The sequence below is a fragment of the Oryctolagus cuniculus genome, chromosome 5 (assembly GCF_964237555.1).
Source record: "Oryctolagus cuniculus chromosome 5, mOryCun1.1, whole genome shotgun sequence".
In the NCBI taxonomy this organism is placed as follows: Eukaryota; Metazoa; Chordata; class Mammalia; order Lagomorpha; family Leporidae; genus Oryctolagus; species Oryctolagus cuniculus.
The window spans coordinates 134,439,589-134,460,868 of record NC_091436.1 but is presented as its reverse complement, the minus strand read 5'-3'; the positions used below and the strand labels follow the sequence as shown (position 1 = coordinate 134,460,868).

General features: G+C 42.9%; 1 protein-coding gene across 13 annotated transcripts in view; it reads left to right on the top strand.

Moving 5' to 3' along the window:
* Nucleotides 1-21,280, top strand: part of ANKS1A (ankyrin repeat and sterile alpha motif domain containing 1A) — a 211,299-nt gene that overhangs the window by 88,977 nt on the left and 101,042 nt on the right. For 9 of the 13 annotated variants that reach the window (XM_070074166.1, XM_070074164.1, XM_051855744.2 and 6 more), the window contains exons 2-9: nucleotides 4,964-5,044; nucleotides 7,361-7,517; nucleotides 9,995-10,057; nucleotides 17,699-17,995; nucleotides 18,751-18,826; nucleotides 19,115-19,216; nucleotides 19,323-19,424; nucleotides 20,675-20,871. In XM_070074166.1, the coding sequence (XP_069930267.1) occupies nucleotides 4,964-5,044; nucleotides 7,361-7,517; nucleotides 9,995-10,057; nucleotides 17,699-17,995; nucleotides 18,751-18,826; nucleotides 19,115-19,216; nucleotides 19,323-19,424; nucleotides 20,675-20,871 (1,075 nt within the window). The remainder of the gene's footprint in view (nucleotides 1-4,963; nucleotides 5,045-7,360; nucleotides 7,518-9,994; nucleotides 10,058-17,698; nucleotides 17,996-18,750; nucleotides 18,827-19,114; nucleotides 19,217-19,322; nucleotides 19,425-20,674; nucleotides 20,872-21,280) is intronic. The other 4 variants (XM_051855747.2, XM_051855743.2, XM_051855742.2 and 1 more) reach the window with 1 other exon arrangement.

The window sequence follows — 21,280 nt, the reverse complement described above, 5'->3', positions numbered from 1 at the left end:
CTCTGTTCATTTATAGGGTTGTGTGTATATGTATACTTATAAAAAGGGACTCGTATTCTGTGTTTTATAGAAAGTCTCCTATTTTTCACTTACCCATGGCACACAGTATATCATGCGAAATCTCTCCAAATTAGGACATACAGGTCCAATTTGTTTTTCTGTCATTTTTAACGGTTTTGTAGTGTTTTTTGGATTGCTTAGTATTTATCTATTTGCCTATTGATAGGCTTTAAGTGTTTTTTTTTTTTTTAAGATTTATTTTATTTATTTGAAAGACAGAGTTACAGAGAGAGGTAGAGACAGAGAGAGAGGTCTTCCATCGCCGGTTCACTCCCCAGATGGCTGTAATGGCTGGAGCTGCGCCAATCCAAATCAGGAGCTTCTTCTGGGTCTCCCATGTGGGTGCAGGGGCCCAAGCACTTGTGGCATCCTCCACTGCTATTTCAGGCCATAGCAGAGAGCTGGATTGGAAGAGGAGCAGCCAGGACTAGAACTGGTGCCCATATGGGATGCCAGTGCTTCAGGCCAGGGTGTTAAACTGCTGTGCCTCAGTGCCAGCCCCAGACTTTAAGTTTTTAGAGTGAAGTAGTCCAATATAGGCATGTGTCTTTGTGCACATGTGCAAGTGTTTTTGTTGGATAGTTGCCTGAGAGTGGAATTGCTGGCTCAAAGTGAATGCTATTTTTGGTTTTGGTAGATTCTACCAAATTGTTTTCCCAAAGGAATTCACCAGTTTAAACTCATACCAGTGATGTTTAAGTGTTCTTATTTCCCTGATATTTACAAATACTTGATAATGTCAATATTAACACTTTTGTCAATCTGATAGGTGAAAAATGGTATATGATTGTTTTAATCTGTATACTTCAAGATTGTGTCTTCGTAGATTTGATCTCATCTTCTTTTAGGAATTCCTCAATATTACCAGTTACTTAATGACATCTTTTAAAATATTCTTGGGCTGAATCTGTTTATCTATCTATCTGGCTAAATGACTCTATGGACCCATTAGTATAGGGTGGGGTATCTTTTCTCTCACTTCAGAGAACTTAAGGCAGGAGATGGATTAAACTTGTATGCTCAGTCTGCTATCTGATAAGTTTCTCTCATAGATTCTTCTGGAGCTACAACTATATAGTATGTATAATTTAGCTTTTTTATTTTAACATTATAATCTTCTGTCTTACTACATAGCAGGTTTTTTTTTTTTAAGATTTATTTATTTATTTTTAAGAGTTACACAGGGAGGGAGTGAGGGAGGGATAGAGAGAAAGAGAGAGGGAGGGAGGAAGGGAGGGAAGGGGTCTTCTATTGCTGGTTCACTCCCCAATTGGCCGCAATGGCCGGAGCTGCACTGATCTGAAGCCAGGAGCCAGGAGCTTCTTCCAGGTCTCCCAAGCAGGTGCAAGGGCCCAAGGACTTGGGCCATCTTCTGCTGCTTTCCCAGGCCACAGCAGAGAGCTGGATCGGAAGTGGAGCAGCCAGGACTGGAACTGGTGCCCATATGGGATGGTGGCACTACAGGTGGTGGCTTTACCCACAACACCACAGCTCCGACCCCAGCATAACAGTTTAATTGTCATATGATAGTCTCTGTATCTATACTGCATTTATCAAAAATAATTTCTGTAATGACTATTTCTAAATGTCATTGTTATAAGCTTTCAATATCTGATCATGACTCAAGACTTAGATGGTTTTACTGGCAATACTTTGTAATTTTAATGCTCTATGTCAGTGATTCCTGAATACAGAAATGAGTAGAAAGCTGCTCACCTGATCTGTGGTCCAGATGTGACATTGATTCCATCCAATAGCGTTAGCTTAAAAAACAAAACCTTTGGACCTACTTCACTTAATGAATATAGATATGACAATCCCAAGTAAGTAGAATTTCAACTAGATACTCTGTTTTTTGAAAAGATTTATTTATTTATTTGAAAATCAGAGTTAGAGAGAGAGAGAGAGAGAGAACGAGTGAGCAATCTTCTATCCAATGGAATGGGAATTGCTGCAATGGCCGGAGTTGCGCTGATCTGAACCCAGGAGCCAAGAGCTTCTTCTGGGTCTCCCACATGGGTGCAGGGACCCAAGGATTGGGCCATCTTCTCCTGCTTTCCCAGGCCACAGCAGAGAGCTGGATCGGAAGTGGAGCATCCAGGTCTCAAACTGGCGGCCATATGGGGTGCCAGCACTTCAGGACAGGGTGTTAACCTGCTGTACCATAGCGCCGGCCCTGACACTCTTTAAAAAAAAAAAAAAAAAAAAAAAAAAAAAAAAAAAAAAACTTATTTGAAAGTCAGAGTTACAGAGAGAGAAAGAGATCTTCCATCCATTGATTCACTCCCCAAATGGCTGCAACAGCCAGGGATGGTCCAGGACAAAGGCAGGCGCTTCATCCAGCTCTCCTACATGGGTGCATTGGCCCAAGCACTTGGGCCATCTTCTGCTACTTTCCCAGGCACATTAGCAGGGAGCTGGATTGGAAGTGGAACAGCTGGGACATAAACTGGCACCCATATGGGACGCTAGTGTCACAGATGGCGGCTTAATCTGCTGTGACATGATGCCGGCCCCTCAAGTAGATACTCTTAAGCAGAATTCATGAACAAGGACATCATGAATAATGAGCAGATAAGTTTTATTGAAAAAAGGAAATTGAAATAAAGGCTAAAAAAATTGCTCAATGAAAAGTAACCTGTATACATGTTTAAGTCATTAAATGTGAAAAACTGTGATTATCTCTGTAGATATATAAAATGCATACAAATTAAAACAACTATCTAACAATGCTGTAGAAAATAAAATAAAATAAAATAGAAAATAGAATACTTCCTTTTGTTTTGCAGTGTGTCCCTCAAACCATTAGAGGCCTTACTAGAAGTAGGGACAAACAAGCTTGACCTCTGCTACTTTTTTATTTTATTATTTATTTATTTATTTTATTTATTTATTTATTTATTTTTTTTATTTTTGACAGGCAGAGTGGACAGTGAGAGAGACAGAGAGAAAGGTCTTCCTTTGCCGCTGGTTCACCCTCCAATGGCCGCCGCTGCAGCCGGCGCACCGCGCTGATCCGATGGCAGGAGCCAGGATCCAGGTGCCTTTCCTGGTCTCCCATGGGGTGCAGGGCCCAAGCACCTGGGCCATCCTCCACTGCACTCCCTGGCCATAGCAGAGAGCTGGCCTGGAAGAGGGGCAACCGGGACAGAATCCAGCGCCCTGACCGGGACTAGAACCCGGTGTGCCGGCGCCGCAAGGTAGAGGATTAGCCTATTGAGCCACGGCGCCGGCCTTATTATTTATTTATTTATTTATTTGAGAGAGAGAAGGAGAGCTCCCATGCTGGTTCACTCTCCCAATACCCATAGCACCCTATGCTGGGCTCAGGCTGAAACTGGGAACCAGAAGCTCATTCTGGGTCTCCTGTTGGGGTGGCAGGGACCCAACTACTTGAGCCATCAACCTGCTACCACCCAGAGTGTGCATTAGTAGCACCCTTATATAAAATGTCTTAATATGTTCATATAATGTATGCACTTTCCCCATATGCTTTAAAACACCCCTAGATTACTTAAAATACTTAATGCAATGTAAATGACATGTGAACAATTTTTTTTTTTAATTTTTATTTTTTTTGATAGGCAGAGTTAAGAGAGAGAGAGAGAGACAGAGAGAAAGGTCTTCCTTTTTCTGTTGGTACACCCCCCCCCCCCCCAAGTGGCTGCTACAGCCTGCACGCTGCGCTGATCCGAAGCCAGGAGCCAGGTGCTTCTCCTGGTCTCCCATGCGGGTACAGGGCCCAAGGACCTGGGCCATCCTCCACTGCCATCTGCCACAGCAGAGAGCTGGACTGGAAGAGGAGGGACCAGGACAGAATCCAGCGCTCCAACCGGGACTAGAATCCGGGGTGCCGGCGCCGCAGATGGAGGATTAGCCTATTAAGCTGCGGCGCTGGCCAAAGTTGTTATATATGTTGTTTAGAGAATGGTGACAAGAAGAAACAGTCTGCACATGTTCCGTATAGACATACTTTGTTCCTGAGTATTTTTGATTTACAGTTGGTTGAATCATGAATATGGAGGGCCGAGGATTTGCAAAGAAAGGACAAAACGTCTATTGTGTCTTAATACGTGTATCCTCATGTGTGTTTTTTTTTTCTTTCTTTTTTTGACAGGCAGAGTTAGACAGTGAGAGAAAGAGAGACAGAAAAGTTTTCCTTCTGTTGGTTCACCCCTCATATGGTTGCCACGGCCAGCGCGCTGCGCCAATCTGAAACCAGGAGCCGAGCGCCTCCTCCTGGTCTCCCATGCGGGTGCAGGGCCCAAGCACTTGGGCCATCCTCCACTGCCCTCCCGGGCCACAACAGAGAGCTGGACTGGAAGAGGAGCAATCAGGACAGAACCTGGTGCCCCAACCAGGACTAGAACCTGGGGTACCGGTGCCGCAGGCGGAGGATTAGCCCAGTGAGCCGTGGCGCTGGCCCTCATGTGTTTTTGATCTTGATCCTTGCTGCTGGAATCATCGTGATTATCTGGTCTGTGTTGAGGTCCTCTCTGATGCATTCAGTCACCAGCACAGGGGTCAGCATACCTGTGACGACTATGTGGTATGCTCCCATGATATTGTTGATGTCCTTTCAATGAGCTGTTTTTGCAAACCTGGCATCAGTCTCAGACTGAATGAATAATGAAGTTACAGATGAGGAAAAAGGTGTAGAAGAACAAGCTTTTTATTGATGCTGCTGCTGTTTTGACACGACTCCTTGTTCAACAAACCTTTGTGTACCCTCACTGCCGTGTGTTTTTGTAGTGTATAGCTTCTGGCCTTTATCGGGAGTCATTTCTAAGTACCCAGTTTAATAAACACCACACAGAAATATTTTCTAAGTACTAGCTGTTTCTAGCTTTGGTTTGTGGCTGCAGTCTGTGAACTCTGTCTCTTTTTTTTTTTCCCCTGATAGCATGTGGAGAGGGCCAAATGTGAACTGTGTTGACAGCACTGGCTATACACCCTTGCACCATGCCGCTTTGAATGGCCACAAGTAAGTATTAACCCAACCCCTCAGGTTGTCTTCTTCATTTTTATAAAGCAATGGACTGAGGAAAAGAGAAAAGCATACTAAATTCAATCCATGCAGAATTCCCAAGTCTCTCTATAGGATATAATTTAAACATCCTCCCCAACCATACCCCACCCTCTAAAAGACCTTTGGCCAAAGGTTAAGTTTTATCTTTTCTTCTACTTGTTCTTTTCTCCTCTGGAATGTTCCAGTGCCACATAATGATCTAAATATGAAGATCACATTTGGGACAACCAAATCATAAAGAGGCTGGAATCTATTAGGTAACTAACCTCTTAATAAGATGAAAATAGTTTGAGTGGTCACGAGAAACTTGTCTTCTATTAAAGTAGCTATTGATTTATTCTGACTTCTTGCCTGACATTATTTCTTCATAAAATTAGCCTGTAAACAAAAAGATCAATTTTTGTAAAGATTTTATTTATTTATTTGAGAGGTAGAGTTACAGAGAGAAAGGTCTTCCCTCTGTTGATTCAATCCCCAAATGGCTGCAACGGCCAGAGCCACACTGATCTGAAGCTAGGAGCCAGCTGCTTCTTCCTGGTCTCCCAAGTGAGTGCAGGGGCCCAAGCACTTGAGCCATTTTCTACTGATTTCCCAGGCCACAGCAGAGGGCTGGATTGGAAGAGGAACAGCTGGGACTAGAACCCGCACCCATACGGGATGCCAGCACCATAGGCAGAGGATTAACCTACAGCGCCAGCCCCAAAGATCAATTTCTAAGAGATAAAAATACATAAATAATATGGCCTATTTAATCCTCTTAAATATAAAGAGATCATTAGAAATTTGGTAGAATTTGTGTGGAAAGTTTTCTGGAGAAGGTGTGATCTGGGGGGAATTGGAGAAAGAAGGGATAAGCTTAAGTGATTGGGCTCTACCCTTTAAATGAGGGAGATGTGATGGCTTCACAAAGGGGCTGGCAAGGAGCACAGTCAGTGGGTTTGCCAGAATGTCCAAGAATGGAAACCAGAGTATGACATAGTGGAGCAAGTTAAAGACAGTTTCAAATAAATTCCTATAGGAGGTAACCAGTAAAGGTTTAGTTTTTATTAGATAGGATTTACTGGATCATGTTACATTATCCTAAGCCATTAGCAGGCCCTTACCGTCTTACAGTACTCTGTATTTCTTATTCAGTATTTGGCCCAGCTTAATTAACTCCAGTGTGCCAAAAAGAGGCAATGGTTTCCTTCAACGTTAATTTTTTTAAAAGATTTATTTATTTATTTGAAAGGTAGAGATTCAGAGAGGCAGAAATGGGGCGGGGGGAGGGTCTTCTATCCCTGGTTCACTCCCCAGATGGCCGTAACAGCCGGAGCTGCACCGGTCCAAAATCAGGAGCCAGGAGCTTCTTCTGGGTCTCCGACACGGGTGTAGGGACCCAAGGACTTGGGCCATCCTCTACTGCTTTCCCAGGCCATAACAAAGAGCTGGATCAGAAGTTGAGCAGCTGGGACTCGAACCGGCGCCCATATGGAATGCCGGCACTGCAGACAGTGGCTTTACCTGCTACACCACAGCTCCAGCCCCCAACATTAATTTTTTTTCTAAACTGTGTTACATATGATCATTAGCTCTTTGCTATAACCATCTTAAACAAACCAAAAAGAAATTTGTAGACATTTCTCCCGAAAATAGAACAATCTGAATTAAAGTGCATCTTGAACTTAAATGATTGTAGGTAGGTTGTCAGTCAAGTTCATCTCCAGATGCTGTTTTTATTTACAGTGAGGATTTCCTTTGCCTCCATGTGCATGGAGGTAATTACAATCTTTTATCTGCCGAATTAGTGGTGTCCCCAAGAAGAAAGCCAAATCCCTCTTTCTGCATCAAATGATACTGTATGTGTCTGGCTTATGTTTACATTTTAATTCTGCTTTGTCTATCTACTTTAGCTCTCACATCACTAAATGCTGTGATTAATGTGATGAATAATATTTGTGTTACATGATCATTTAAACATAAATTCTTTCAATGCTATTTAAACATCACAAACTATAAATTGACTTCAGAATGGAGTCCAGACAGTGTCAAAAAAGCCTCAACAGGGAGGGGATGAATCAGTGTAGCAAGTCAAGATGGCTCAGCTGAGTGTCAGCAGCTGTATGGGTTGCTGGTGGAATAAAAGGAAAAGCCTGGACAATGAGCTCAGGTCCATTGGGGAGGGAAGGGAGAGGAGCAAATGAGATAATTCCTGTGGGGGGGGCTTTGTGGTACACAAATGTAAAGAGCGGTTGATGTTCTGAAAACTCAGGACTGCTTTTTGCCTTCTAGGGATGTGGTCGAGGTTCTGCTGAGGAATGATGCACTGACCAACGTGGCTGACTCTAAAGGCTGCTACCCTCTGCACTTGGCCGCCTGGAAAGGAGATGCCCAGATAGTGCGGTTGCTCATCCATCAAGGGCCCTCGCACACTAGAGTCAATGAGCAGGTTGGAAGGAGGGGAGGGTTAGGGTTTCCTCCTTCTATTCAGGTCTAGCCAGACCTTGGCAGCCCCATCACATCTCAGTCCCATAGTTCACATCTCAGGGAAGCAGCTCTTCCATTCTCCCTCCTACTTCTACTCATCTTAATGTATTAGAAGACTCCTTTTTAAATTTTAAAGTTTTTTAGTCTTTTTTTTTATTTTAAAAATTATTATTTGTAAGTGGAAGAGAGAACTCCCATCTATTGACCAGGACTGGGCTTAGCCGAAGCTGGGAGCTAGAAACTCAATCCCGATCTCCCATATGGATGGCAGGAATCCACTTACTTGGGTCATCATCACTGCTTCCCAGGATCAAAATCAGAAGGAATCTAGAATCAGAAGTTGGAGCCAGGGATTGAACGCAGTGACTTGATATGAGATGTGGATGTCTTGACTACTAGGCTAATGAATATGGAACTCCAGGATGCATTTTTTTTAAAGACTTATTTATTTATTTGAAAGTCAGAGTTACACACACACACACACACACACAGAGAGAGAGAGAAAGAGAGAGAGAGAAGTCTTCCATCGCTGGTTCACTCCCCAATTGGCCACAACGGCCAGAGCCGCACCGATCTGAAGCCAGGAGTCAGGAGCTTCTTCCAGGTCTCCCAAGCGGGTGCAGGGGCCCAAGGACTTGGGCCATCTTCTACTGCTTTCCCAGGCCATAGCAGAGAGCTGGATCGGAAGTGGAGCAGCCAGGACTTGAACTGGTGGCCACATGGGATGCTGGTGCTTCAGGCCAGGGCGTTAACCTGCTGCACCACAGTGCCAGCCCCTCTAGGATGCATTTTATATGCAGTTGACTCATGTGGACTGGAAAGAGTGCTATAATAAAACTGTACATACTCTGTGCAAAATTTGAAATAAGGTAAATCCTTCAGAATTGCATAGAGTTAAAACTGGTAGACTTAATTAATTTTAAATTGTGTTTATGTCATCAGCATGGCAGTGCAGCTTTCCCAGTGTTTGCCATGTGAACCATGCTGTTGTTTTACATACATCAGAATACACAGAAGGGGATGTATTTGTGCTGGTGCTGAAAATGAACTCAAAATCAGAAACACATGAATGGAGGTCAGAGGTGATTCAGTGGAATGAAGATCATTTCCATGGTACCCTCTGATGTTGACTCAAGAGTGAGCATGCTTTGCAAAAGCAGAAATAATTCTTAGAAAATAAGAAAAAGACAGCATTCAAGCAGAAATACATCACAGTGGCCATGGATTTAGGGACTGAGAAAATACAACTGCTTTTCTTTATTATTCTGGAATTACGCAAGCTTCAGCTAAGGCTGTCTTTAACACATCCCTGTCACTGGGTCAAGGTGCATGCCCAGTGAGAGGAGACGGTCTTTCCTTAAGCGACCAGCCATTTTCCTATTTTCCTCTCTACTCTGAATGAAGCAGGAGACACTGCTCTTTCTCAATAAACTTGACACTATTTCTCTAATGACTTTGCTGACAGGAGGTTGTTAAATTACCTGTAGGATTAGATCAAGGTTTTTTTTTCTCAGAGATACAGGAAATTCTGGCCAGTTTGCCTGTCCACTAGATCCATGTAAATTTTCATTGAGCTGTTCAGAGCGTGACTTTGATTCCAAGAAGTGCAGCTTTGCTGTGGGTGTGAAAAGATTGAGGCAGTGCTCCCAAACCTCTCAACTTGGAGGCTGTGTGTATACTGCTGTTAATCAGCTTCCCTTTTGTCTTTTGAGTCGTAGTTCCTGGGTAGGTGAGCAACAGACACTTAAGATCATCAGTGAAGATGCTTATTAATAGCATTGGGGAATGAAAGTCATCTCTTCAGAATTGCCTCTGTAAAATCTAAATGCAATTTTGCTCCTCTTAGCTAAAGTGGTAATTTCTCTTCTGAGGAAATATATAAGGAAGTTTGCTTAGCATTCATATTCTTTAATATTGAAAAAAACTGACCACGCATTAAAGTCCTTCTCATTTAAGAAGTTTTCAACAACCATTTCTAATCCTGTCTTTGCTCACTTTTGCCTTGGAACACAGCTGCTTATATATTGAGCCACTTGAGTATGCTAGCTTGTCCTGCTCACACACAGCTGCCTCCTGCGTGGAGTATCTATTGATAGGTGGGACACGAACCCAGTGCTTTGAATATCTGGCAGGTCGGTGGATGGGACAGGATGTGGGTACTAGCTATAAGAACCTAATGGATCTGGGTGGTAGTTGAAAGTACTGCTTTGGTTTGTTTAAAAACCGTTTATGTGGTTATAGTTGGATGCTTAGATTAAAAAAAAAAAAAAAAGGGTAATGAGTACAATGCCCTGGAGGTTGTCTTGCCCATTAACTTCCTTTTGAGGCATCCAGAGGGCAGGTCCAAGTCCTTCTGTTGTTGGGCCTCCTCAGGGCTATGTATTGCTTTGATATATTTCATCCATTTTATCATCACATTTTTTCCTCTCCTTTTTGTAGAATGCTCTTGAGATCAAAGAACTCAAAAAGTACGGCCCTTTTGACCCTTATATCAATGCCAAGGTGTGTACTTTGCTGCCAGGATTTCTCTGCATCATTTCTCCAAGCTGCAGCCCCACTTTGTCCTCTTCCACTCTTGTCCTCTCAGGCTCCTCCTCATCATTCTGACTGTTGTCTGCTTCAGCCCTCTGCTTTTGGCTTGTTTGGGAATGGGAAAATGCAGCTGCAGTGGATTTTGGTTTTATTTTTAAAACCCATACTAATTCTGGAAAGGTTGGTGCTTTTCTTGGAACATCTGACATGGCAGAAATTGGGAATTAGAAGGAACCACGTTATACACTTAGTTTACTGTTGTAATTTCTAAAATCATGTAAATAAAAAAAATTAGTTAAAAGATGTCAAATTATTTTACTTTTTGATAAGCACAGAAAAATTACTAAAGTATACTTCCTGAAATTGAAATTAAAAGTTTAGTCTACATTCTGTATTTCTTTTGAATTACAATCTGAATTTCTTTCAGATTTCAATAGCTGCTGGTAGAGGTGTGGGGGAAAAGACCTAGATAACTCCATTTTATTCTTTTAAAAACTGTTGCTTGCCACTTGCCTCTCATTTTCCTGGAGTTTGTGCTTTTCTGCCTGATGTTTCAAAGCTTCAGTCCAGTCTCTCTAACATTACCTTCCAACTCTGCTTGGTCACTCATGACCCACAAAGGACTCTGAAAACAGTGGGCCAGGCAGACAACTTGCCTGAAGTCTCCCTCCTGGTGGGGTTGGGGCCTGGGGATGAAAGGCCAACCTGCTCTGCCCCTTGGAAAGGCCAGATCTTGCCGTTGGAGTGGTGACGTTAGTCTGTTCTCTCACTGCTCTTTTGCTGATTGCTTATTTGTTTTATTTGAAAGACAAAGATCTCCCAACCACTGTGTCACTCCTCAAATGTCTATAATAGCTCGGGTGGAGCCAGGCTGAAGCCAGGAGCTGGGAACTCCATCTGTGCATTCTGTGTTGGTGCCAGGGACCCAGGCATTTGTGCCATTACCAGCTGCCTGCTGGGGTACACAGTAGCAGGAACCTGGAATAAGGAGTGGAGCTGGGACACAGACTTAGGCACTCTGATATGGCATGTGAATGGCTCTGTGCCGCCTTGTCCAATGCTCACTCCTCACCTGCCACTTTTTGATTAGAGGCTATACTCTGATGACGTTTGATAGAGTTTGGCCGAGACACACTGCATTATCTACATTAACTATTTTTTATTTACTCTGAATATGGCTGCCTTGAGGAAGGGAAACATAAAGAACTTCTGCTTCTTTCCAAACACAGGCAAATATTTTATACCTTTCTTTGAGAAATACTGGTTTAGCAAATCAATATCTGGACCAGACCTAGGAGGCACTGTGGGAAGTTTTCTTCTATGGTTGGGCATTAATGAGCTGCAGTAATGGAACACATCAACTCTGTTTTGGCTTACTCGCTGCATTTTTTTTTTCTGTGTCTTTATTTTCATTTTATTTGAAAGAAAGAGAGAGAGAGATATTGATCTTCATCTGCTGGTTTACTGTCCAAATGCCCACAATAGCCAGGATTGGGCCAAGTCAATGACAGGACCCCAGAACCCAAATACTTGAGCCATCTTCTGCTGCCTCCCTGGGTGGATTAGAAAGGGAGGGGTCAGGACTCTAACCAGATACTCCCATGGGGGATGCAAGCATCCCAAGCAATGTCTTATAACCACTGTGCCAAACACTGACCTCTTTTGTAAGTTCTTGGCAAAATAGGAAGATGCTATACCTTAGTAATTCTCTTTTGGGGGAAGTTGAGAAATAGGAGTGAAAATTTACAGGACATAGGATTTCATGTCATTCCTGAGTTTGAGTTCTGTGCTACCACTTATGGTTTTGTTGACTTGAGTGGGTTGTTTAAGCACTCCGAGCCTCAGTTTCCTCTTGTGTAAAATGGGGTATTACCATCCACCTTGCTATAGTGTTTGGGAACATAAATAAGATAATGTAGATAAAGTAAAAATATCTACTATTAGTAATATTTTGATCCTATTTTCGAAATGTTATGTAGTATTTTTGGATTCTATTTTTGTTACTAGTAGGTAATGCTCAGTGAAACATTGCTCAATTAGCCTCTCTTTGGGTTGTGTTTTGAGGAGGACTTGAAGTGATTATTTTCCCACTTAGTGGATCATTTAGTTAGCCTATAAAGTTTTGATTAAAGGCTAAGTCTTTGGTTTTTGAAAGTACGTTTTCCTATCCTTTGATTTTGCACACATAAAATAAAATTAGGCTACATGTAATAAGAACCTTCTCTCTTTGGAAATCTTGTCCTTTGCTGCCCTCTCCCCCGATCTTGAAAACCAAATGGTGCCAACTACAGTGAAGGACAAAGCTATTCGGCTTGTGCTGAGAATGAAAACCCTTCTTGAGCTGATCCAAGCCTAGCCTTCCGGGATTTTATCCTGACTTGGGTTTTCATTGACCTGCCTTGTGTCTAGGATTGTTTTGCTAAACTACATTTGACTGCTAAGTCCTACCAGGCACCTGTAAAAATTAAGTCTCAGATGACTTTTCTGGAAGCAGAGATAGTTTTCATGAGCTTTGATGTCCTCTTCAACATCTGGGACTTTTTCTTTTTCAGCAAGTCAGCAAAAAACAGTCCAAATGAAAAACATTCTTGGCCCAGGTGGGGATGTGAAAATTGTTCATTTCCCAGCTTTGAAACCAATTTTAACTTACTCTGAGTATCATAAAATGATACAACAAATTAGTTTTAGAGTAAAGCTATTTTTTCTATGCGATTAAAAATAATTTCCACTCTTAGAGCTAGAAGAGATTTGGAATTTGATCTAGACCAATTGTGCCTGAACATTGATCACATCGGATTAACCTGGTGAGCTTTTAAAGCTTTTTGTTTTTAAAATTTTTTCAATTTCAAGTTGTGAGAATAATACTATGAGCTGCATTGTACTTTTCTTGTTTCTCAGACGCTAACATTTTGCCACATTTGCTTTTTTGTTTTGGTGTTAGCTGATGATAAGTTGTTTGAGATTAAGTCATGAACATCATAGCCTTTTAACCCTAAATAATTTAATATTAGTTATGACTTCAACGTAAATCTCCTACAATCAAAGACCTTTATTTAGAAGACGGCAATGCAGTTGTCAAATCCAGAAAATCAACATTGTTCTCATACCATTATCTAATATAGAATTCATGCTAAATTTTACCAGTTGCCCCAGTAATATCGTTTAGACCAGTTATTTTTTTCTGGTCCAGAATCCAGTCCAGGATCCTACATAATAAAGCAATTCTTAAGTCTTTCTTAGATTTTCAGACATTGAGATTTTGAGAACATAGGGTATTTGTTCTGTAAATTTTCCCTCAGTTTAGGTTTGTTTGCTATTTCCTCCTGATTAGATTCAGATTATTCATTTCTGGCAGGAATGCCACGGAAGTGATTGTATGTATGTTGTTTGTAGTCCATGATGTTGTGAGGTACGTGATGTCCATTTGTCTCATTCTTGATGAGGATGGCTGCTTGATTTAGTTGGTGCCTGCCAGATTGATGAGTTTTTGTTTGTTTTTAATTTGAAAGGCAGAGTTACAGAGAAAAGATGGAAAGAGGGAGATCTTCCAACTACTGGTTCACGCCTTAAATGGCCACAGTGACCAGGGACAGGCCAAGCCAAAACAAGGGGCCAGGAACTTCATCTGAGTCTCCCAAATTGGTGGCAGGGGTCCAAGGACTTGGGCCATATTCTGCTATTTTCCCAGGAACATTAACAGGGAGCTGGATGGGTAGTGAAGCAACCGGGACTCAAAGTGGTGCTCATAGGGGATGCCCGCATCACAGGCAGCAGCTTAGCCTGTTGTGGCACAGCACAGGGCCTGGTTGGTGAGGTTTTTGATAATGCTTTCCTGGGCTTCACCTTCTGAAGTATTATCATGGCAGATCTAGGGTAGATCTACTGCCAGTTACTCTGAAGCTGTCATTTAATTCCAAATTGAAGCTGGTTTGAGAACCACTGATCTAGATCAACTTTTCACTAGGGCAGAAATTCTGTTCCCTCTTTTACTGAAAAATGGACTATCTACCCTTTACTTTACTTGTTTTTCCTAATAACAAACAGAATTCATTACCACTTGTGGCCTCTTTTTAGATTCTCCATATTTTTTATGTATTATGACATCTGTCTTCCTAAATCTTCCATCTTTTGGTCAGAGTTGTGCTTTCCAGAGCATTAAAGAGTAAGTCTGGCTCTTCTTCCACAGGAGGGACTCAGTTCTCCGTTTTCTCTATTCTACTCAAGCCTGTTTTGGCTTTTCTTCCTAAAGATGATGTTTCTACAGCCTGTAGCTGTAGCCCAGGTGTCCCTAACTTGGGCTTCTGTCAACTGTGGATAACTGTGCTGCTGGGCTGTCATCTCAGCACTGGGCAGTGATGGTCCTGAAGTAGTTTCAAGAAGAATAAAGCCATGGAGATGTTTCTGTAGTTTGCTGCTGCTTGTAGTTTATGTATGTATAATAGATTTATACATTGAATGGAATCTTCAGGGGTAGGGATATTCATAGGGATCCTCTTTTTTTCTTTGAAGTACCAGTAACTAACCATAGCAAGGAAAAATTAATGTGAGTCTCAAGTTGAGTAGGTATGGAGGTTTATGCAAAAGCTTTTGGGGAAATTGGAACATCTCCTCTCACCCCCTTTCCTTGGTCCAGACTAATAGGGATGTGATTCTGAAAACCCTTGAGGTGGTCTGATCACCTGTAGTGTGAATTGCCAGGTATGAAAAGAAGGAATTCAGGTGGTTAGAATCCCTTCCTTTCTTGTGGGTGTGTGAATCAACACTTAATGACTTCTTGGGCTGATAGTTGTCGGGCTCAAAGAGGAAACAGTAACACAAGCTCATTATGTTGGCCTGTGTTCAGTGGTAGAGCGATGTGGTCAGCCCAGACATAAACTCAAGAGAACTGTAATTACCAGATCATGTCTGGCCAGACTGAAACATACCCAGATGCTCCCTACACTGTGAACATGAATATAACTTTCTGCAAAGATGTGGCTAGACCATTTTTAACATGCCACAAGAAATTTGCCAGTAGTGATCAAGACCTTCCCATTAGCAGGGCAGCTCCCCTCATTCAGGCAAAAAGAGAAAAGAGATCAAGAAGACTTAATATATATATATGTGTGTGTGTGTGTGTGTGTGTGTGTTTGTATTTAAACAAGTGTGTGTTTGTGTTTAAATACAAACACACACACATATATACACACATACATGTGTATACATATATAAATATATATATTTCTCTCACTGCATAGAGTTTTACACTTCTTCAGCCTTTTTTTTTTTTTTTCTTTTAGTGGTTTATTTATTTGAAAGGCAGAGTTAGAGGGAGAAACAGAAAAAGATCTTCTGTCTGCTGGTTTGCTTCCCGAATGGCCACAACGACTGGAGCTGGGCCAGAGTTTTTCTGTATTTGAATTCTCATAAGAATAAGCTGACTTTTTGGCCCTTGCTGTCACTCTAATCTTGAGATAGAAATCCCAGAGACTCCTCTTAAATTTCTTTGGGTTGCCAGTGTCTCCTGGAATTACTTTCTAGAAAACTCTTGGCAGCTTTTTTTTTTTTTTTTTTTTTTTTTTTTTGGACAGGCAGAGTTAGAGAGAGACAAAGAGAAAGGTCTTCCTTTTTCCTTTGGTTCACCCTGCAAATGGCTGCCACAGCTGGCGCACTGCGCCGATCCGAAGCCAGGAGTCAGGAGCCAGGAGCCAGGTGCTTCCTCCTGGTCTCCCACGCGGGTGCAGGACCCAAGTACTTGGGCCATCCTCCACTGCCATCTGCCACAGCAGAGAGCTGGACTGGAACAGGAGCAACCAGGACAGAATCCGGCGTCCCAACTGGGACTAGAACCTGGTGTGCCAGCGCTGCAGGTGGAGGATTAGCCTAGTGAGCCATATTGCTGGCCAAGGGCAGCTTTTTTTGACGTGGCTGTCTTTTCCTCCTGAGAAGAGAAATGACAACTCGGAGTTTGCACAGGGAATCCCCAAGTCAAAGCTTTATAGGAAATGGGCATTCCAATGAGTGTTCTAATGATTTGTATGGCACAGGGAGCCCCAAGAATTTGCTTCCTGCCCAGCATTTCCTTTCCTTCACACTTTTAGGTTGGCATGGAAATCGCCGCTTGGGCCCAGTTGTACCGTAGGAGGCCCTGGCTAACAGGCCGTGCTCTGGGCCAGTGGAGGCTGTCTACGCTTTCTCCGCAGCTGTGTTTGAACTCAGGGCTCCTGCCTCTGTATCCTCGTGTTTATCTGTGTGCATTTATCTTTGCATGTGGCTCCTGCTACCACTTTTTCTGTCCTTATTTCATTTAAAAAATATCCTTTGCCGTCCTTCTGGCCCTTGGAGGCCTTGCTCCCTGCAGCTGTGGATCTGACTGGTACACTTGGTGTAGCTGGAAAAAAATGATGCAGTCAAATGCCAGATTAAAAGCAAATGGTATTGCATGTGTGTTTGGGTAACTTCTAATCTGTTATTTTTTATGCTGTTAATAGAATTAAAGCAATGGTAGAAAAATTTAACTTTTACCTTTTGCCCACTGAAAGGTGCACAATATTGCCTTGATGGGAAAAACCCCTTCTTGTACTCCTAAATAAAATTAGGAATTTCAGAATCTTGTGGGAGAGTTATTTTCATTGGTGCTTCTCAAAAATGAGAGGTCATGGAAATTATTTTTTCTCTAATTATATGTTGTCAATAACAATAAAAGAAAGAGCATAATTGGAATGACTAGCATTTTGCTTCTAATAGGATAAATAACAAACTTCTCCCATTTTATCCTAGACTAAATTTTGCTCAGTTTTAAATGAATTGGCATCAGGGTTGTGAATTCAAATTGATGGCGACATATTACATATTGATGACAACATTACATTTGAATATTTTGCACCTCTCATGCAAAATCTCAGCATCTGAATTGTATCTCTCACATAAGATGCACTTCCCTGTCCTAGCTTCCGTTTTAATGAAGTAGACCCTGCATGCATTGATCGGTGCAGGCTCCTGGAGCAGGCACAGTGCAGCACCAGGTCCCATGTTGCTCCGCGACTGAGCCCAAGTGCTTCCCTCCCCTGGAAGTGGCTGTTGCCTGATGACTTCAAAGGGATTTTTGGTGCTCTGCTGTTACTTTCATTGATGGCTGGTTGGTTTGCATGCAAGAAGCTGTACTGATGGCAGCTTCTTCTTAAAAAGCTTGTGTTTAAGGCAATGAATGGTTGATGAGTCTAGAATTAGAACCACAGAGTTGAATAAGTTGTTGTAAAACCAGTGAAGTTTAAAATGAAACTATGGCAGTGATATTATTGGTATTAGTCTGTGCCAGGACTTCTAGAAAATGCCTGCCACATTCCTTTGTTCAGTCTCCTTACAGTCTGGAGACACTTTCTTCAATGCACATAGGAAACTAAATGTTTTGGAGAGGGTGGCTCCCCTCTTGCAGAACGGGGGGAAGATGTGGCTGATTGGTGCAGGCAGACTTGTTTCCAGGGAAGCATTCCTGGATTCTGACTTTGAGTAGTCCCCAGGTATTGCTGCTATCTTTCTCATTTAAATTTCAGTGGTTTTACATGTGCTGTCCTGGTCAGGTACCAGTCTGCCAGCCACCTTTCTGATGAGATCTGCTTGTTACTTCTTTAGAACAACGACAATGAGACGGCTCTGCATTGCGCAGCGCAGTACGGCCACACGGAGGTGGTGAAGGTGCTCTTAGAGGAGCTCACGGACCCTACTATGCGCAACAACAAATTTGAGACGCCTCTGGACCTAGCGGCACTCTACGGGCGCCTGGAGGTGGTGAAGATGCTCCTCAACGCACATCCCAACCTCCTGAGCTGCAACACTAAGAAGCACACCCCTCTGCACTTGGCAGCCAGGAACGGCCACAAAGCTGTGGTCCAGGTCCTCCTTGATGCTGGCATGGATAGCAACTACCAGGTAGCGGGGCGGCTACTCCTCCCTGGCTCAAGGGACTTAGTTTGGAAAGAAGGCACAAGTACCATGCTTCTGGGCTGTGTTCTTATTTAGCACGTTTCCCATCACCTTTCAGATGCTTCCATTTGTTGACTCGTTTGAATGTGAAACTTTAGAGACAGATGAACTCCTTTATTTTTCTACGTCTTTTCAGGGGGTAGTTTGTCATCATTAAACCCTGAAAAGATGAGCTTACGGACTATCTTTCAACATTCAAAGTTTCATTATCTTCCTATACAAGTGTGTTCCCACTGCCACCAGCTAGCACCTCCAGAGTCTCATCAGTGTGATGTTGCCAACAGGACACCCAGTCTTTCCTTCGTTCTTAGCCTTGCCCATTGAGATGAAGGATTCCTTAGGGTTTGCATGCACTGAAGCACATTTGAAGTGAAGGTGATTTTCTTCACTTGTGCTTTCTTCCCATTACTCCTCCCACTTACGAAGGTAGACTTCTGAGAATTTTCACCAGTAGGTGGCTCCAAGAGCACCTGTTCATTTATTCACATATGACCTGCTGGTGGCATACAAACAACTTTGAGATACATACCACAGTTGTGGTTTTGGAATCCATACAAGAAGAATTGGAAAGATAATGACAGAGGGCTCTGTGTGGTTTATTTTCCTTTCCTGTCCCTTCTCGTCCATGTCCCATTTGTCATGGGAAGCCACACCAAACTGTTCTGATGACATCCAGCTCTGCGCTCTCGTTTGCTTTCCAGACGGAGATGGGCAGTGCTTTGCATGAGGCTGCTTTGTTTGGCAAGACCGATGTGGTGCAAATCCTGCTGGCTGCAGGTGAGAGGTCGGCAGCGCTCTTGTCTACACAGCATGCCAGGGTTGGGATTCTTTCCCCATAGCCTCCCCTGAGGGGATGTTTGCTGGCTGCATTTGAATCCATTGTATGTGTGAGTCTGCACTGGTTGGTTACAAGTGTGTGAATTGTTCTGAATAGCTAGATGAAATGGCTTTGGATAAAAACCATTGGTTGTGCTGCTGGGAGCCTTGAGTGTCCTAGAATGTGACCTTCTTTGAGGCTGGCTTGCAAATGCTTACTCTCCTGGTCCACCTGGTGTGCCTTTCTAGGAATTGATGTCAACATAAAAGATAACCGTGGACTGACTGCACTAGACACTGTCCGGGAACTGCCTTCTCAAAAGAGCCAGCAGATAGCAGCACTTATTGAAGGTATCAGTCCATCTTCCTTGTCTGGGTGACCAGGGGACACGCTACCTGAACCATGGCATTTGTATTCGGTGCAGCTCGTTTAGTTTTTTTTAATCACTCCATGTAGATCACATGATGGGAAAAAGAAGTACAAAAGAGATGGATAAAAGCCCCACAGCCCAGCCACCTCTCATCTCCAATACGGACTCCATATCACAGAAGTGTCAGAGTAAGGCAACTCTTCTTCTCTTCTTGGTGAAGGTGAACATTCTTGGGCAGTATGAAAAATCTGATTTTAAATAATAATTTCATGGGTTGTGAGTACTCAGTAAGTTTATGTTCATTTCCCCCCCAGCTGTTACATGAAGGTTTATTGGACATAGCTTAGGCCTTTGTTGATGGGCTGCTGCTTTCCTACTTGATTTTTTGTTCTATTTTTACAGCTGGTTCTATGAGATCTGTTATGGGGTGTGAATTCTCAAGATTTCAATGAAACCTTCTTTTGCTAACACTATCATGCCTTATGCATAGTTGGCCCACAGTAAATATATGATGATTGTCATCTGGTTGGTAGATGTGTGTGGCAGACTTTGGTAATATATCATTTGGCTACCAGCTGCTCTGGATGCTGTCTTAGACAGCTCAGGCAATCTGTTATTAGCCACGTCTACCATTTCAGATTTGTCGAGCAGTCTTTCAGGTCCTTCGTATGATGAATGACAGAGACAAAGACTGACACCTTCCTCCAAGTTACAAATCACAGTACAGAAGGCTAGAGAAACAACACAGCTAAAAATGAAAAAAAAGGAAAGGAGTTTTGCAGAGGAGAGCAGAGATAGAAGGGTTAACAGGAGCTCAGCCTATCTTTACTGTGGATTCCTTGTCTCCCTCTTTCCGTCCCGAGCACTTTTTACCTTGACCTCATAATCTGCTAGTAATAGGATTACTAGTTCACTCAGCCCTTAGCTTTCAAGGATTTTACATTTTAGGTTTGGCTATTTGCAGATGAGCCAGAGCTGACTGGTCTGTAACAGTAATTTTGCAGAGTCACAGATTTAGATCCCAGGTACTCTCAGGTTGGTGGTTACCCAGCAGCACGTTGAGTCTTAACACTTGCGCAGGAAGGCATTACAGGATTTGAAGGTTTTTGGTTATATGTTGCTACCCTTTCTAGGTTAAGTTTAAACTCTTATAGTATTGAGGTACTTGCGGGATTTTATAAGAGTCTTAGGAGGTATCTCTTAAGATAGATGTCAAGGTTTTTCCATACTGAGTTAGAGAAGAATGTGTTTAGCCCTTAGAGTATGAAGAACAGCTGAAACTTTTTATCTCTGTCCTTGGAACAAAGTAATCATTCCTGCTCTGGGTTGGTGTTTGTCTTGTGCAGGTTACTAAAGAAGCTTTGGGTTGCTGCAGTAGTTGGAACCTGAGATTCTTCTCTTGTTTTATTGACTCTCTTACCCTCCAACCTCCTCTCAGGTGATGTGGAGAAAGCAGTGACTGAACTGGTCATCGATTTTGACACAAATACTGAAGAGGAGGGTCCCTACGAGGCACTGTACAATGCTGTCTCCTGCCATTCCTTGGACAGCACAGCCAGTGGGCGATCATCTGACCGAGACTCCACAAACAAGGAGGCTGAAGCCGCAGGAGTGAGAACTGCCGGAGTGAGGCCTGTATGTGCCAGCGTCCTACGTCTCCTGGGGTTTGTGCTGACCAGCTGTCCTGTGCTTTGTGGGGCATCGGGAGGGGTGTGACCCACTGCCTGCTCACCTCACGGAGGCCTGGGTTCCACTCACTCTGCTCTTCTTCATAGGGGCTCTGCCATGTTTCTCTTGCCCAGGGTAGTAAAGCTGTGTATCTCACACTGAGGGAGAATTTTCAGTTTTTCTGTTTCATTGTAACCAGCTTGCATCTTTTGATTACTTCAATGGCCTTTAGGACAAATGAAAACGTTTTATGTCAATGTTAATGCTGCTTGTGTCTTTGGGGTCTCAGCTATATATTATGTATTTCTCTCTGGAGAGCAGAAATGTACAGTGAAGCAGCTCACTGGAAATGAGTCTACTCTGAGTACATGTTCAC